Source organism: Myotis nattereri (genome assembly GCF_964212035.1).
Source record: "Myotis nattereri genome assembly, chromosome: 1".
NCBI classification, from domain to species: Eukaryota; Metazoa; Chordata; class Mammalia; order Chiroptera; family Vespertilionidae; genus Myotis; species Myotis nattereri.
The window spans coordinates 31,710,623-31,728,721 of record NC_138075.1 but is presented as its reverse complement, the minus strand read 5'-3'; the positions used below and the strand labels follow the sequence as shown (position 1 = coordinate 31,728,721).

Sequence of the window (18,099 nt, the reverse complement as noted above, 5' to 3'; positions counted from 1 at the left end):
GAAATGGAAGTTAAGTAATTAATAATGTTTGGCCATTAACATGGACTATTTTGTGGAAAATATTACTAGGGTGATTTTTCTTTATGATTTGCTAAAATGTCATTAATGTTCAAAAACTAAGAGATACATAGTCAGTTTTCTTGTGTGTTTTAGTCTACATGGCTGACCTGGGATTGTGGGTTAAAAAAGCAAATATAACAGTATAAGAAGTTAAAGTAGCCCTGGTCGATGTGGGTCAGTGGTTAGAGCATCAGCCTGCAAACCTTAGGTTTGAGGGTTCAATTCCTGGTCAAGGGCATGTACCTGGGTTGCAGGTTCAGTCCCTGGCCCTGGTCGGGATGCATGTGGAAGGCCACCAATTGATGTATCTCTCTCTCATAGATGTCTCTCTCGCTCTCTCTCTCCCTCTCTCTCTCTCTCTCACCCTCACCCCCTCCCACCTCCCTCCCCCTCCCTTCCACTCTCTCTAAAGAAAAATCAATGGAAAAAATATCTTTGGGTGAGGATTAACAACAACAACAACAACAAAAAAAGTTAAAGTAATTTGCTTTGTAAGATTTCACATTGCAGAAATAAATATTAAAACCTTCTCCATTTTACAGCTTTTTTTCCAGAAGCTTGTTGCTGACATGCTGTTAATCCAAACATTCTCCAGAAAAATGCTTCCTTCTTTATTGCAAAAGAAAGAGACATCTTGGGCAGAACAAGTAAAAGAAGTTAAATTGCTAGAAGAAAAGGCCCGCCAGTGTGGAATAAAGCGGCAGAGTTTGTTGCAGGTATTTGGGTTACATGAATTTTGTACTTGAAAAGCTGGGAATTCCGGATTGTCAGCCACCGCCTCTAGGTGTCAGAAACAAATGTCATTAGGCAGTAATTAAATAGGAATTAATAATGAGGAGTGTGGAGCCCTGCTCTAGTTCTGGCTACTACTCCCTGGGTGCAGTGTTAGCTGAGGTTTCTTACATGTAAATCAGGGACGCCTGGGCATCTTTCAACCGTCTAGCACTGTGTAGAGGAAATAAACAAAACTGAACGCACATGGAGATCTTGAAGGAGATCATTTGGATGACAGAGTCACTGGTTCAGAAACTGTACTTCCTGAACCAGATGTGCCTTCTGTCACTGAAGTGGACTCATGACAATCTTGTCCCAATTCCGAGAAAAAATTAAGCTTGTATAAAGCTCTCTCTCAATTTTAAGATTTTGCCCTGTAACTTTAAATGCGGTGGGTGTCAGCACCTAAAGCAGTGGTTCTCAACCTTCTGGCCCTTTTAAATACAGTTCCTCATGTTGTGACCCAACCATAAAATTATTTTCGTGGCTACTTCATAACTGTAATGTTGCTACTGTTATGAATCGTAATGTAAATATCTGATATGCAGGATGGTCTTGGGCGACCCCTGTGAAAGGGTCGTTTGACCGCCAAAGGGGTCGCGACCCACAAGTTGAGAACCGCTGACCTAAAGGAAATGAACAAAAAGCAAGGACATATTCAACTATATCATGTGGTAGGACATGGTGTTACTTTTAGATATTTATAAGTAAAATTTTCTCATGAGTGTGTCCAGTGGATATTTATAGTAATCTTTCATCGTATCCAAAAGAAGACTTCATGTGAGTGCCCCTCCTAGCCAGGTGACCCCCTATCTCAGTAGATAGGAAAATTAGCAAGGTGGTTCTTTTTCCAACAGATACTGTTTAGTTTTACTATTAAGTGTGCCTACGTGGGCTCTGTAGAGTGTGTGGGGACCCTAGAAGTGGGCTCCTGTGGAAACGGAGCCAGGACGAGGCAAGATTTAGGCGAAGTTGAGACTATTCCCCGGATGCAGGGTGAGCCCACCCCTCGGTGAAGTGATGCCTTGAGTGTCCTGGTCGGGTAATGTCCAGGCTGGGGGGTTGGGGCCGGGAGGGAGGAAGCAGCCCAACTGGAGCTTCTGCTCAGAAGCTTTGAAAGGCAGCCTTTGCCTTTGCACATGAGAGAGGGGCTCTCGTAAAGCCTCCACGGGGGCGACGCTGAGGCCACCTTGACGTAATCAGTTCAGTTCCTGCTCCATGTGAGGAGACAAACGTAACGCCAACTGGATGTTAAAAGCCTTCTCCACACAGGCAAGGGCATTACTTCCCAGTAGACACCAGGCTTCTACTGGGGTGGGGGTGGGGGGTTCTCTCAGAAACCCCTAGAATCCGTGCTTTTATTGTGTGTACCTCTCAGAGTCCATTTTTATTTTTGTGATTCGTTTTGTCACTGTCTGGGATTCACTAAAAGGGGTCCTATTGGTTGGATGTTCTTGATTCTCTAGAAATGGGAAGAATTTGATGAGAACTACGCCTCTCTTGAGAAGGACCTGGAAATCCTGGCATCTACGTTGCCCTCCGTGAGCTTGGTGGAGGAGACCGAGGACAGACTGGTGGAAAGGATCTCACTTTACCAGGTATTCTGCTCCCACGGAAGCTGTCAAAGGCATGGTCGATAGCACTTTGTGCGTGTGGGAGGGTGGGTTTTTACATTTATTTTACGAAGTTGCTTGATTTTTGCAGGCGAATGGTTTGAATTGAAATGAAATATTGTTCATCACACAAATCCCTGTCAGACACATTCGGAGACACTGTAGGCTGGATTGAGGGCTCCTCAGCATCGCCGCGTGTGTGGCCGGGGGTCCAGGACCTCGGCTGGGTGCTGGCTCTCACGTTCCCTGCTGTCACTTCCCCCGCCCCAGCCTCAGTTCCTTTATCTGTAGAACACAGACAATCGTGCTGGTTCTACCTGTCTGGAGAGGTGGATGTCAGTGGTTATGGAAATCAACCGACATACGGGAGGAACTTTGTAAACCAGGAGCCTCTGAACATCTATTCAGTTTTATTACTACAGGGAAGCTCTGATGGGACCAAGCTTGTGATCCAGACAATAACCTGCCACCTGCCACAAGCAGCCTCAAAAGACTTCAAACTTTAAATATTTTTTCGTGCAACTTTTAGTACTATTATCAAGGCCTATGTGTCTTGGATTTCGATGCCACAGGGAAGATAAAGCCTTAGAGCAGTGGTTCTCAACCTTCTGGCCCTTTAAATACAGTGCCTCATGTTGTGACCCCAACCATAACATTATTTTCGTTGCTACTTCATAACTGTAATGTTATGAATGGTAATGTAAATATCTGATACGCAGGATGGTCTTAGGCGACCCCTGGGAAAGGGTCGTTCGACCACCAAAGGGGTCACGACCCACAGGTTGAGAACTGCTGCCTTAGAGTGATTTTCGAGTGGCTCTGAGCATATGGCCAACAAGATAAAATCTTCGCACATTTTAACCTCAGAATATGAGTGACGAGAAGCCGAGGTGTGCGGCTAGAGGTAGTTATCACATATCAGCTTTAAAGCTTCAAAGGCAGGCTCGTCGCCTGAATAGACCGGCTGGAGAATGAGAGCCTGGAATACTCGGCCGTTCCTCAGAGGCATTCAGGCTCCCATAGGCCACATTTCCCAGAGGTTGCACCGCTGTGGTCATGTTGCCTAGGTACCTAGAAGCTGCAGTTACCCCCTTTGCCGTCTTGTTTCATAGAGCCTGACTCTAAGGTCAGTCTCAGTCCTCAGGGTTGGGAAACTGCTGTTTGAATGCTTTGTTAGATACTAAAGGTACCTTCTGAACAGCGAAGAGAATGAAGTTGAAAACAGCATGTTAAACCTCGTTATATTAGAAACAGTTAATTTTAGCCAAACTAACATAAGCCTGATCATTTCCCCAAAAGTGACTATATCCCTTCAAATATCTCCTGGAATTCTATTGAAAATGAAATCCTTGTTCTAAGACATGTAAGTGAACCCGCCAGGCTAACAGAAGTCAGATGTCTTGTAAAACTACCCCTCTCATGGATTTCTTAGGGCCTCAGTCTCATGCGTCATGCAGAGGTTTGTGTCTTGATTGATACACATCTGTAGGACGTGGAATATAGGCCAGTTGCGTGGCCTCTGGAGTCAAAACAAACCTGTGTTCAGCTGCTGGCTCGGAGCCTCATGGACCGAGTGGCCAGTGCAGGCTGACTCCATGTATGAAATGGGGAAATGAAAACTTCTCAAAACCATGGCCGGTGTTGCTGAGTGGTTAGAGCGGCAGCCCATGCACTGGAGGGTCAAGGGCAGGTGCCTGGTTGTAGTTCACTCCCCACCCCCCGTTGAGTTGCGTGTGGGAAGGCAGCCAACCTATGTGTGTCTCTCACAGTGAAAACAAAAACAGAAAACCTTGGGTGAGGATTAACAAGAACAAAAAACTTCTCAGAAATGCTCTAAATCAGTGGTTCTCAACCTTCCTAATGCCGCGACCCTTTAAGACAGTTCCTCATGTTGCGGTGACCCCCAACCATAAAATTATTTTCGTTGCTACTTCATAACTGTAATGTTGCTACTGTTATGAATCGTCATGTAAATATCTGATATGCACGATGTATTTTCATTGTTACAAATTGAACATAATTAAAGCATGGTGATTAATCACAAAAACAATATGTAATTATATGTGTTTTCCGATGGTCTTAGGTGACCCCTGTGAAAGGGTCGTTCGACCCCCAAAGGGGTCGCGACCCACAGGTTAAGAACCGCTGCTCTATATAGTGAGCGCCTTACACTGAAGGCTTAGAAAATGAAAACCTTTTTTTTTTTTTTTAACTAATGTTGGACAATTTATTCTAGCCCACAGGCTGTGGTAGCGGGAGAGGGTCACAAATGGGAATGATGCAAAGGATATTGGAAGTAGAATTTTTGGCTTTAAAAAGGCTTAAGTTAACTGGAAAATGGCCAAAGTTCTCTTTTGATCATAAGTTATTTCTAACGATGAAATTTAAATAGCTGTCAGGATAAGTGTCGGTGGCTGAACCCAACCGTGGGAGATAATTGCCTTACACGGAGTTCTTCAGGGGGGTCATTGTATTCGCAGCTTTGAAGAATTTTATTTTCCTTTTCATGAATTTTTATTGATGATGTGCTGTCTGCTTTAATTTGCTCTGCTGAGTTCCTTATCCTTTCTCCCTACTGAGTCTTTACGTTGAGAAGACTCTGGAAAAGAATTTTGTCCTGCTATTCGGGACTAAAGGATAATAAAGAAATGTTTTCTTATTGAGCCCCTTCATATCGAGGTTGCAATATAAAATGCTTACGGGCCAGGCAGGAGGACAGAAAGAAGGCATGCTGACTGGTCTGCCATGGGGACGGGAGGAGGGGGGCGGTAGGAACTGGGTAGGGGAAGCAGAGAGAGCAGGCTCTTCGACAGGAGGCTTACTGCTGGGTTTCAGCCCATCTTTGCCCCATGAGAATGCAGACCCAGGGGCCTAGATCTTCCGGTTTGCCCAGAGTCCCAGGAAATCCTCATTTCTTTGTGAAATTTCCTGTTGTTTAAAATAATCTTTGGGTCACATACTCCTGTCTGCAAGCTGCTTGTGCCCCGTAGGCTGCCAGCTTTCTTGTTTTTAGGTGGGTGTGTGGATTTTTGTTTTCTGGAAGGCAGCTATGCTCACCACTATACCACCAACGCCTTCGGATTTTTGTTTTCTGTTCACACGTCTAAGTCTATAGATTTAATCTGTGCGGTAGAAATACATTACTAGAAACTGGCGTTGAGAAAAGTGATCAATAAGCCAGCTGTCCTGTTTGTCCAGCCAGACTAGACTGCAGGAGTGTTGAGGGTTAGGAAAGGGGTAGTGTTTCTTCCGTAGGCTCCACCGCTGGCCTTTTATGAAGTGTTTGGGAGCAGGTTCGTTCGCTTCATTTCGAAGTAATTCATTCTGTGACTTGACTTTTATTAGCAAATAAAGAGAAACGTCGATGAGAAGCATGCCCGGCTTTGCCAGACTCTGAATGAAGGCAAGCAGCTGGTGGCCTCCGTGAGCTGTCCTGAGTTAGAGGGCCAGATCGCAAAGCTAGAGGAGCAGTGGCTGTCCCTGAACAAAAAAATCGACCATGAGCTCCACAGACTGCAAACGCTCCTCAAGCTTCTGCTCAGGTACGTTTTCTTAGAGCGCGATCGGCATCAAGTTTTGCTGTGCAGAAAGGCCTCGGGGCTCCTGCGGACCCCGGTTTCTACACGTGGTCCCCCATGTAGACTCTCTTCCACAGTCTGAGGCAGTCGGGCCCCCCTGCTGGGCTACGTGGGGCCTAGAGTCTCTGGTACTGGTTTGCTAGACTCAGGATAATGTATAATCAGTTCTGTGGAAGATAGGATTTATAAGATAATGCATGTTACCTCTGTGCCATGAGATTGCTCTTTCCTCTTCCAAAAGTTTTAAAATTTAAAATAAAGTAATAATTATAGCTAGCAGGATAATTTGGAAAAATGTTTGGAATTCTTCAGAGACTTTTTTTCCTTAGTTGAAATCATCTTGAACCCCTTGAGGAAAGTACAGAATGTAGAACCTTTAAGCCTCATTCTCATCTCTACCTGTTAAGGGGCTGTCTTATCCTAAAGAAGATTAGAAGTTACGAGAAGTGTAGCATTTTGCTTGGGGATTTTCATCACAGCAGCTAAATATGTTGGCATCTGGCCAACCACACTTTGCTGTTTGTTACATAACATACAAATGCTGGTTGTATTTTTACTATGAACACGTCTATTAGAGGACATTGGATGCATAAAAATAATCTCCATCCTTACCCATGGATTTATTTTTGTGTAGCTGTAATAAGAAATTAAAGATAGAATATTTAAGGCTTTAAAATGTCTCTTTCTTCGTGATTAGTCATAATGGAGAGAGTCATAAACATGCCAGGAGCGTCGGATTTGGGATAAAACAGGATATAGTCCTTATAAACGTGATAATTTTCTGAATAGTAGGGCTGATGAACACAGGCAAACACACAGTAAAATAAGAAGAAAACATGCGGGGGACGCACACCATCCATAGAAAGCGTTTCTAATTTCCTTTCACGTGGCTCTTGTTAGTTATCACAGAGATGCGGACCAGCTAACCAAGTGGCTGGACTCTTCTCAGCAAACTCTGAACTGCTGGAAAGAACAGTCCCTCAACGTGTCTCAGGACTTGGATACAGTCAGAAGCAACATAGACCGTCTCTTTGTAAGTTGTAACAGAATATGCCCAGATAATCCACGGTCAGAAACCAGTATCCGGGGAAAGTGTTGGGGGCTGCGATACAGGCTCCATCATCTGTGGATGAGGAATAAGACGGGCTGAGAGCAGCGGCATTCTCCAAACTTAGAACTCATTGTTTATGCACTTTATTTGTGCACTTAGAATAAGGATGAAGCATTTTTTTTAATTGGCCCTATGGAATATATATAAATTTAAAACTTGCTCTGACATGGGGCACGTTTTACAAACGCAGAAGATAACTCTCCTGCCCCCCCGCAAGAACCTCACAAGGTTAGGAAGTCATGAGTATTAAAGTTAATAAACACATGGTTTTTTTATGTGTGTGTTTTTTAAAATATATTTTATTGATTTTTTTTTACAGAGAGGAAGGGAGAGGGATAGAGAGTTAGAAACATCCATGAGAGAGAAACATCCATCAGCTACCTTCTGCACACCCCCTACTGGGGATGTGCCCGCAACCAAGGTACATGCCCTTGACTGGAATCGAACCTGGGACTCTTTAGTCCACAGGCCGACGCTCTATCTACTGAGCCAAACTGGTCAGGGCAACACATGGTTTTTAATCATATAGAACTGATATTTCTTCTAAAATGTTATTGTTCTAGCCCTGGCTACGTAGCTCAGTTGGTTAGAGCATCATCCTGCTACACCAAAGGTTTCGGATTCAGTCCCTGGTCAGGGAGCATATAAGAATCAACCAATGAATACATAAATAAGTGGGACAGCAAATCAATGTTTCCCTCCCTCCCCCTCTGTCCCTCTCCCCGCTTTCCTTCCCCCCCCCACCTCTCTCTTCCTCCTCTCCTCTGTCTCCCTCCTTTCCTCTCTCTCAAATCAATAAATTCTTAAAAATGTTATTGTTTCATTGTTTTGAGACTTTTCTTAAAGGAAAATAGTACTTTTGAAACCTTTTAGTCTTTTTCCATTTTTCATATTTTGTAGCTATGATTATTTACTTTGGTATTGAAACATAGATATTTTTAAATATACTTTTAATAAACCTATAAGTGCACAGGAACGATTTCAAATATATTAGTTAAAAATTTGTTGCATTTAGTTTATATTTAATATGAACTTTGTGTTGTGTTCCACACTTTTTTTTCTTTAATATATTTTTATTGATTTCAGAGAGGAAGGGAGAGGGAGAGAGAGATAGAAACATCAGTGATGAGAAAGAATCACTGATCGGCTGCCTCCTGCACGCCCCACACTGGGGATCGAGCCCGCAACCCAGGCATGTGCCCTGACTGGGAATCGAACCATGATCTCCTGGTTCATAGGACGATGCTCAACCACTGAGCCACGCCAGCCGGTGCACACTTTGTTTTTTAAAGTTGCAATAATGACCTGTCTGTCTTTTAAAATATTAATCCCCTAGATTGTAAGCCACTCAAGGGGCAAGAATTCACTGTTTTCGTTCCCCTCCACGTAGCTAATGCCTGGAACAGTGTCTGACCCTTAGTAGGATAAGTGTGTTTGTGACACACACGTGTGTGAGCCTGCGCATATCCACACACACACTTACACATCCACCTACAAAGAGTCACTGTTTGAATTGAATGCAGTTGTTTGGTTTTGGTCTCTAACCCGTTATTCTGGCTCTTAGCCATTCTGTTCCCTATTGAACATTTTTTAAAATTTCTACATTTTAAAACGGTCTCCAGGCGTTCTCGAAGGAGCTTGATGCGAAGTCCTCCCTGAAGACGGCGGTGATAAGCACGGGGAACCAGCTCCTGCACCTGAAGGAAGCTGACACGGCTGCGCTGCGAGCTGCCCTCGCACAGTTCGAGCAGAGGTGGACGCTGCTCGTCGCGCAGCTCCCCGGCATTCAGGAAAAACTTCACCAGGCAAGTCGTTAAAGCGTTTAAATTAGCGCTCACTTGTTAGCTCACAACTGTGTTAAAATTATTCCTTTGACTCAATAATTTTCATGGACACTCCCTATTTTTCCCTGGCACCGCTGAATATAGGTCTTAATTACTGGACTCTCCCCCAATGGGATCTTTCTGCAGAGAGAAATCAGGCTTAATTACTTTATTTCCCCGTGTATCTGCACCACTGTGGTAGCTGATGTGAAGGTCCCTGTCATTGTTTTGGGGTCGTTTATTCTAAGCTTGAATGCGGGGTTTGTTTTTGTGAGTAACCTGCGTAATTATGTAGCAGGACCTTTTATCAAACCCGATATCATCTCCAGCGATGCCCTGATTCACGCTGTTAACTGCGGGTAATTAAATGGAAATCGTTTTTGTCCTTGCAGCTTCAGATGGAGAAATTGCCGTCGCGCAAAGCAATCACCGAGATGATTAGCTGGATGAACAATGTGGAACGTCAAACTGCAGGCGAAGATGCCGCGCCTTCTCCGGGTTCTGCATCTCTAGTTAAAAACCTTCTTCAGAAGTACAAGGTAATGATGCAGAGAGAGCGGAGGCCTTTCCATTAAACAGGAAGGCAAGGCAGTCGGAGAGGAAATACTGAACAAAGACACGTGCGGGATATAATTTAGAAGAATTAATTCTGGGTGTGGGGGGTGGGGTGCTGGATGATTCTCAAGAGAGAGAACTTCGTATACTTGTTCTTATTCTGCTTAAATTCCTGCAGTAGCTCTCACCACAGGACAGTATCCAAGCTTTCTTTTTTTTTGTTTTAATCCTCATCTGAGAATATTTTTTCCATTGATTTTTAAAAAGAGTGAAAGGGAAGGGAAGAGGGGGAGAGAGAGAGAAACATCGATGAGAGAGACACACCAATTGGTTGCCTTCCGCATGCGCCCTGACGGGGGCCTGGAATCAAACCTGTAACCCAGGTACATGCCCTTGACGGAGAAACACACGACCCTTTGGTGCTCGCTCACACTCGAACCACTGAGAACCACCAGCAGCCAGGGCGACAGTAGCCAACCTTTTAACTGATTCTGGTCCCTCGGCACCTCTCCAGCCTCCTCTTTTCATCCCCCCCGCGCAAACCCTGGACTCTGCCTGGACCCAATGATTTGTGCTCCCTCGACTGCTCTGGTGCTCTCTCTCCTCATGCTTTTGGACTTTGCACCAGGAATCCCAGTGCCCGCATTTACCTGGAGAAACCCTCCCGGTCATCCTGCAAGGGGCAGCTCGAGTATCTTCTCATTTGGAAATCTACCCCTGACTCTCCCAGCCGGATTAGTTTACTTTCAAGGATTAGCTGTCTCTATGGCACCATCAATAGTTCCTACCACATGGTATTAGAATTATGTGCTTGGTTGACTGTCTCCCCACCTTGACTTAGCGTTTTGAGAGCAGAAGCTGTCCTTCAGCTCCCTGAAATAGCACACCTAGCCCCGTACCTGGCAGCCGGTTGGTTTTGAGTAAATGTTCTTTGAATAAGAGAATAAGTTGATATAGGAAAATCAACATAAGGAAAAGTTGGTATCCTATAAATAGGCGTGAACATGGCTTTCTCCGTGATAATTTGATTTCAAGTAGATTTAAGTCATATTGAACAAGCACACACATTTATTGTGTGCCAGGCGTTGTGTCGCCCCTAGAAGCACAGGCATGACGGCCTTGGTCATTGCTTTCAAAGACCTCACAGGTGGAAGATGAGTGGCTTAATCACAAAGCAGGATGTTAGCAAACATTTTATTTTTATACGAGTGGCTCTGTGCACGAAATTCATGCATTGGGTGGGGGGGTGTCCCTCAGCCCAGCCTGTACCCTCTCCAATCTGGGACCCCTCGGGGGATGTCTGACTGTAGGTTTAGGCACAATCCCAGGAATCGTGCCTAAACTGGCAGGCAGACATCCCTCTCACAATCCGGGACCACTGGCTCCTAACCGCTCACCTGCCTGCCTGCCTGATTGCCCCTAACCACTCTGCCTGCTGGCCTATTCGCCCCCAACTGCCTCCCCCCACCCCCGCCGGCCCGCTCACTCCCAACTACTCCCCCCTGCCCCCGCTGGCCTGCTCACCCCAAACTGTCCCCCCTGCCAGCCTGCTCTCTCCCAACTGTCCCCCCTGCTGGCCTGATTGCCCTAACCGCCTCTGCCTTGGCCCCGCCACCATGGCTTTGTCCCGAAGGTCTCCCAGTCTAATTAGCATATTACCCTTTTATTAGTATAGATTCTATCACAAATGTAACTTCAGTGATAGTGGAATCTTTAGAGGGTCCACGTGGGTGTATTCTCTCATCTTTAGTAACCGCATGTACCACCTGATTTTCCCCTGTGGATGTCTCCAAAGGAGGTGCTAGAACTTGCCAGAATAAACCCAACAAGTTGCAGGCTTGACAGAAATGTGATTGGCCCTACCTGGGGTTAGGCTTGCTGTAAACTGGGTGGCTGAGACTGTCCCCAGAGAAAGAGAGAAGCTGCCTACATTCCTAGAGTGCCTGGGTGGCCTGGGAGTCTTGCCTTTAGACGTCCCATCCTGTCGCTTCCAGGAGCCTGCAGGTTGGCTCTGAATTCCAGGGCAACTCTCAGGTAGCCTCTCGCAGGGACCCTTCGTCAATCCCTGGTCCTGCTGTTGGTTCAGATGAGGTAGACACCATGCCTGATGCTGCCTGTGACAGTTCAGTCTGCTTGAAAGCAGTGAGTCAGTCTGTCCCAGGAATGTGGACTTTCCAAAAAGACTGTCCACTCAAGTAAAGCAGGCCGCTGGTGGGGTAGGAGAAGGTAGAGCATAGCTCCTGACAGGTGCCCCTTGATTGATGGGTGAGAGCTTGGCGCCCCCTAGAGTCCAGCAGAGGGGAACTCCAGTTCACCTAACCTACTCTTTGTCAGGCTTTGGTGGTTTAATTTTGTTTGTTCCTTTTGTTTTAGGAGTTTAGGATGGAAATGGACTATAAGCAATGGATAGTTGACTTTGTTAACCAGTCATTACTTCAGCTAAGCACCTGTGATGTAGAGAGTAAGCGCTACGAGAGAACGGAATTTGCAGAGCACCTGGGAGAGATGAACCGCCAGTGGCAGCGGGTACACGGGACGCTCAACAGAAAGGTGTGCTCGTGTCAGTCTGATGTGGGATTTGGCCTCTGCAAAACACTGCATTCGGAAAAATTTTAAAAGATGTTCATATAGTTAATTTACAGTGTAGCCTGATCATCATCTCATTGATAACCTGTAATAACCCTGTGTTTTAGCATTCTCCATAGGAGAGTATGAAATAGCTCTTGTGTTTCTTTTGAGATTTCTTAGTGGGAAATTGAGTTAGGCAAGTGAAGAGGAGAAATTTTTATTTAAGAAAATGTCTAGTATTCTGTAAGGCTACTAACTGGTCAGAGATTTTGACATTTTCTGTGAAAGTAGCTGTTCAAAAGTGGCAAAGTATTTCAGTTTGGAAAAGATTGTAAAAAGGAAGAAAAATGAATGTGACCTTTTGGTAGATTTTTATTCCATGACTCTGAAAAAATGAAGAGAACTTAATCCTGGAAAATATTTTTGTATATAATTGATAGGGTCAGTCTATTGATTTCTTTATTGCAGAGGAATGCACACAAATGGATTCATACAAATTAAAATTCAAGTATGTGAGTGAACAAAGAACATGGACAGACAATTCACAAAAGATAAAACTATAGCTAGCAAATAAATAGGGGAAAATTACAACTTCAGTTAGACATTTAAAATAAACATTAATATAACATACACTTATTAAGTTAGAAAAATTTAATAAGCCTTGGGCTTTTATCTTTATTGCATTCATACATTTCAGATGATGGCTTAAATCCCTTTTGGAATGCATCCAGAAAATTTCAAGAATCGTAATAATCATCTATCTTACTGCTTTACCTAGCAATCCACCTCTTACATGTTTCTCTTAAGTAAATAGTCCTTCAAAAAGGAAAGGATATGCTCACAAAGCATTAAGTTCACAATTATTGTTACTGGTGAAAGTAGAATGCCTTAATTTTCCAACTACAGAGGATATATTAATCAAATTATATTGTGTCCATTCAATGAAATATTGGGAAGCCTTTTAAATTAATAAAGGCATATGTCATGACAAGCAAGTGCCCATGAAATATTGGAAATCGAATACAAAACTTTTCATATATGTATGCACATGTAACTATATAATACTGTGTGTGTGTATATAGTATATAATATATATTATATAATATTGAGTGTCAGCAACAGATTTCATTTTGTTCAGATATTATGAAACTCCAAAACAGCCAGCTTTCTTAGCAGGTTAGGTTTCATTTCAAATGTTAGAATATTTTTTAAGGGGGATTTTAATTCTATTTCCTGATTTATGAATTTTTATTACAAAAGTTATTGGGAAACCTTATACTTACTAAAAATCTCAGAAGAAAATATGTCATCCTATTTAAAACATATCATGACATTTACTTTTTAGAGCATATGGTTTAAAATAAGAAATTGTCTCATTCATAACTTGTAGATACAACATTTAGAACAGCTTTTGGAAAGTATTAGTGAGAATGAAAACAAAATACAGATTTTGAACAACTGGATGGAGGTTCAAGAGGAGCGACTGAGAACTTTGCGGAAACCGGAAAGTGTGGTCTGGGCACAGAAGACACTCCTGGATTGTCAGGTGAGTGCCGCACGGCACCTGTCGGCAGGGGCAGCGTCTTTAGTCCACAAGTAGGGCAGCCACGGTCGTTTCTCGGGACTCCCCCCAACCCCATGTGTTACTTTTTTATGTCAAAGAGATAATTATCCAGGGTGTGGTGTTTTTTATAATAGATATTTTTATTGAATTTTTTTTTGAGAGAGAGAGGAAGGAAGAGAAAGTTTTGTTTTGTTAATCCTTACTTGAGGATATGTTTCATTGAGATTTTGTTTTTTGGGGGAGGGGGCGGGGGAGGGGGAGGGGGAGGGAGATTGGTTGCCTCCCATATGCACCTTGACCTGCATGGGCCAGAGATTGAGCCTGCAACTGAGGTACGTGCCCTTGACAAAATCGAACCTGGGACCCTTCAGTTTGCAGGCTGACACTCTGTCCACTGAGCCAAACCAGCAAGTGCGGTGGTGTTTTTTTTAATGGTAAACAGAACCAAATATTTGCATAGTTATTGTATTCTGGGGGGGGGGGGGGCTTATTTTATTTTAATCTTTATTGTTGAAAGTATTACATATGTCCCCTTTTTTCCTCCCATTGACCCCATCTAGCCCACCCCACCCCCTCCCCAGGCCTTCACCACACTATTATCTGTATCCATGGGTTATGCATGTATATTCATGCAAGTTCTTTGGTTGATAACAATGCACAGTTATCGTTATTCTTAAGAGGTTTGACTATTACTCCTAAGGAGAAAATGTTCAAAGGGAATTTTGAATGTGGTGTTTTCCAATTGTTATGTCTCTTTAAAAAATGCATCAAATATTCACAAAATTACCCTGAAGTTTCACCGATTTTGAGTATTTTATTCTGTTTCTTCCGAGGAAAGGACTCTCTGTTACCTGCTGTGTAACGTGTTCTAAAAGGACTGCTTGTCCCTTGGAACCGCTGTCCAAATCCCACTTGGGATGAGGCCGTGCCCGTGTTTGTTTAGTTGCCATTGACCAGGTCACTTAATCTTTGAGGTGCCCTCGCCCAGATGTAGATTAATCCTCCATACGCACTGCCCAGCTGTGCCACTCCTGGAAGACACTCAGCTGTCCCTGTGGCTGCCCACGCCTGCCCCTGCTGCCCAGAACCAAAGCCCTGCTCGCCTGGCCGCAGCTCTGCCTAGAAGGTTACAGAACAATGCGGGCCATGCTGTGTGAGCAGCGACACCACTCACTAGAAGAGCTTTTCAAACCCTGTTTTCTAACCAGCCACTTCCACTTCAGAATTTTGGCAGCCACCTCAGATCCCACATACCTCCTGACTGGGAGCCTACAGTCCACAGCTCAGTGCTACCCCACCCCAGAGGCCACCCGGCTTTGCTTGAGTTCCAAGCTCCGTACAACATGGGGTATCATCACTGTTTTCCAGATGGGAAAGTGCCGACCTGGGAGTTTGATGACTTAAATGCCTGGTCCAACAGCCAGTACGGGGTGGGCATGGGTGGGCCCCAGGCTGCTGGCCTCTTTGTCATGTACCACGATGATAAAGACTTGTTGCCTGGACTCTTCTCAAATCTAGATCCCTCTAATAGTTGAAATTATTGTAAAAGTTCATACTATAATCGTATCAATTTATATTGTAATTGTTCATTATAAAAACTGGAGTGTTATGATGAATGTCTTTGGTGTAGTGTTAATTAATTATATACTCTCAGGTCATTTTTGCTTGAGGAAACAAACTCCTGTCTCTTACCCCTTACTGTTTTGTGATATTGTACATATGAAAACGGTTTTCTTTTGCCCTCTAGGATATAGAAAATCAACTTGCAATGAAATCCAAAGCACTGGATGAGCTGAGACAAAGCTGCCTGATTTCGGAGAGTGGGACAGTGCCACTGTTAGAAGACACAGCATCCAGAATCGACGAGTTATTTCAAAAGAGGAACAGTGTTATCAGCCAGGTACTAGAATTCATTGGAAGGTCACTATTTCTCTTCACATATTCGTCTTTTATCTTTTTTTTGTTCTTGTTTAATTGTGGAGGCTTGCTCCAGACGAAAAGCTGAAAACTTGCTGAGAAAATTACTGAAATGAAGTAAAAAAAGCATTTCAAGTCCTTTCCCTCCCCGCCCCCCTTTTTTTTTGCACTGGATAATTAGAGGCAAAACCACCAATTCCAGCATCATGGGCAATCTAGAAGTCTCCTTGGTTATCTTCGTTTTGTCTCATGTACTCACAGACAAAAATGTCTTCATCCCCCAAACAAGGCAGAGCATCTGGCAATGTGTCCTGGCCAGACAGCAGGAGCAGCTGTGAAGCAGCAGCTCAGATCCCCCACAGGCAGGCAGGTGCCTCGGAGAGACCGGGCCTCTCTGGAACATTCTCTCTTAAGCTAGAAGCTTGGTCAACTCAGGGAGAACTCCACAGGTGGGGAGAAACAGGCCATGTGGGGAGAAGAGAGAAGAGAGGAAGAGTGAGGACATTCAGTCCTTTTACGAAAGGCATGTCCGAGTCTGCATTTACCCTTCCGGAGGAGAGCACCAAAAGAGAAAGGGCAGGCACCTCTAGACTTGCCACCTGAATGACGTTCCCCCACAAATGGAGGAAGGAAAGTGTGAATACTAACCAGTTATAGGTGTGTCCATAGTACCCAGATAGTCCAAGTGGATTATCATCAACTAAAGTCTACATTTAACCACTTGTCCAAAGAGGAAGGTGGGGGTAACCTGTGTGAATGAAATCCATAGGTGACCCTCCCCTTCATTCCTCCCTCGGAACCCAAGCAGGAAAATAGGGGTTGAGCTGTACATATCTTGTGTGTGAGGCATTTGTTAAACATGTCTTTTGCGAGGCACTAGTCTCACTGCTGAGGATACCGAGATAAACAAGAAAATAGATGGGTTCTACTCTTAAAGAGTTCACAGGCTACTGGAGGAAACACTTGAGCAGATAATTATAATACAATAAATTACAATATAATAAAAATGTAGAGGGAAAAAATATTAGCTAATACATGTAAAAAGCCTGCAAATAGTACTAGCATAAGGATAGACATATAGATAAATGGAATAGAATTCAGAGTCCAGTAATAGACCCTCGTGTTTATGGTTAATTGATTGTTGACAAGGATGCAAGACAATTTTAGTGGGAAAATGTAGTGTTTTCAAAAAATTGTACTAAGACAACTGGATATCTACATATAAGAGAATGACGTTACATCCCTTCATTCACAACACATACAAAAATTAACTCAAAATGGATCAAAAATATAAATCTAAGAGATAAACTACAAACTTAGGAGAAAACATAGCTGTGAATCTTCATGACTTTGGATTAGGCATTGGTTTCCTAGATAGGACATCGAAAGCTAAGGCAACACCCCCCCCCCCAAAAAAAAAAACAAAAAAACAAGTTGGACTTCTTCAAAATTAAATACTTATGTTTCAAAGGACACCATCAAAAATGTAAAAGGACATGCCCTAGCCGGTTTGGCTTGGTGGATAGAGCGTCAGCCTGTGGACTGAAGGGTCCCTGGTTCGATTCCGGTTTAGGGCACATGCCGGGGTTGCGGGCTCGATCCCCAGTGGGAGGTGTGCAGGAGGCAGCCGATCAATGATTTTCTCTCATCATTGATGTTTCTATCTCTCTCCCCTTCTTCCTTCCTCTCTGAAATCAATAAAAATATTTTTTTAAAAATGTAAAAGGACAAACCACAAAATGAGAGAAAATATTTGCAAATTATGTCTAACAAAAGACTTGTATCTAGAATACATAATGAATTATTATAACTCAATAATGAAAGGACAAATATCCAAATGAAAAAAAATGAGCAAATAGTCTAAGTAGACATTTCTCTAAAGAAGATATATAAATGGCCAATAAGCACCTGAAAAGATGCTCCATATGACTGACCATCAAGAAAATTCAAATCAATACCATAATGAAATATCACCTCATACCTATTAGGATAGCTTTAACAAAAAGCAGGATGATAGCAAGTACACGGAAGGCGAATGTAAAATTGTGCAGCAACTTCGGAAAAGCCTGGCAATTCCTGAAATGGTTAAGCATTGAGTTAACATATGACTCAGCATTTCCACTTCTGAGTACCTAACCCAAGAGAAATTAAAACATATGTCCACATCAGAAATGTGTACACAAATGTTCGTAGAAGCGTGATTCATAATAGCCAAAATGTCCATCAACTGATTAATGGATGTGGTATGTTCCTACAATGGAATATTATTCAACCATAAAAAGGAACGAAGTCCTGATACATGCTACAACATTGATGGCCTTGTTATATGAGCCCATTATGTGAAATATCCAGAATAGGCAAACCTATAGAGATGGAAAGTAGATTAGTATCTGGAGGAGGTTTGGGGGGAAGAATGAGGAGTGGCTGCTAATGGGTATGGGGTTTCTTTGGGGGAATGATGAAAATATTCTAGAAATAATTACAGAGTAAAGCTTATGTTTTTGTTTTTTAATATATTGATTTTAGAGATGAGAGA

The 18,099-nt window shown here is 43.4% G+C and overlaps 1 protein-coding gene across 1 annotated transcript in view; it reads left to right on the top strand.

Annotated features, from left to right (window-relative positions):
- Positions 1-18,099, top strand: part of SYNE2 (spectrin repeat containing nuclear envelope protein 2) — a 310,564-nt gene that overhangs the window by 229,806 nt on the left and 62,659 nt on the right. Inside the window, exons 77-85 of the mRNA XM_081090284.1 lie at positions 603-776; positions 2,301-2,432; positions 5,793-5,989; positions 6,926-7,058; positions 8,759-8,941; positions 9,352-9,498; positions 11,888-12,064; positions 13,473-13,628; positions 15,394-15,546. Of these exons, the coding sequence (XP_080946410.1) occupies positions 603-776; positions 2,301-2,432; positions 5,793-5,989; positions 6,926-7,058; positions 8,759-8,941; positions 9,352-9,498; positions 11,888-12,064; positions 13,473-13,628; positions 15,394-15,546 (1,452 nt within the window). The remainder of the gene's footprint in view (positions 1-602; positions 777-2,300; positions 2,433-5,792; positions 5,990-6,925; positions 7,059-8,758; positions 8,942-9,351; positions 9,499-11,887; positions 12,065-13,472; positions 13,629-15,393; positions 15,547-18,099) is intronic.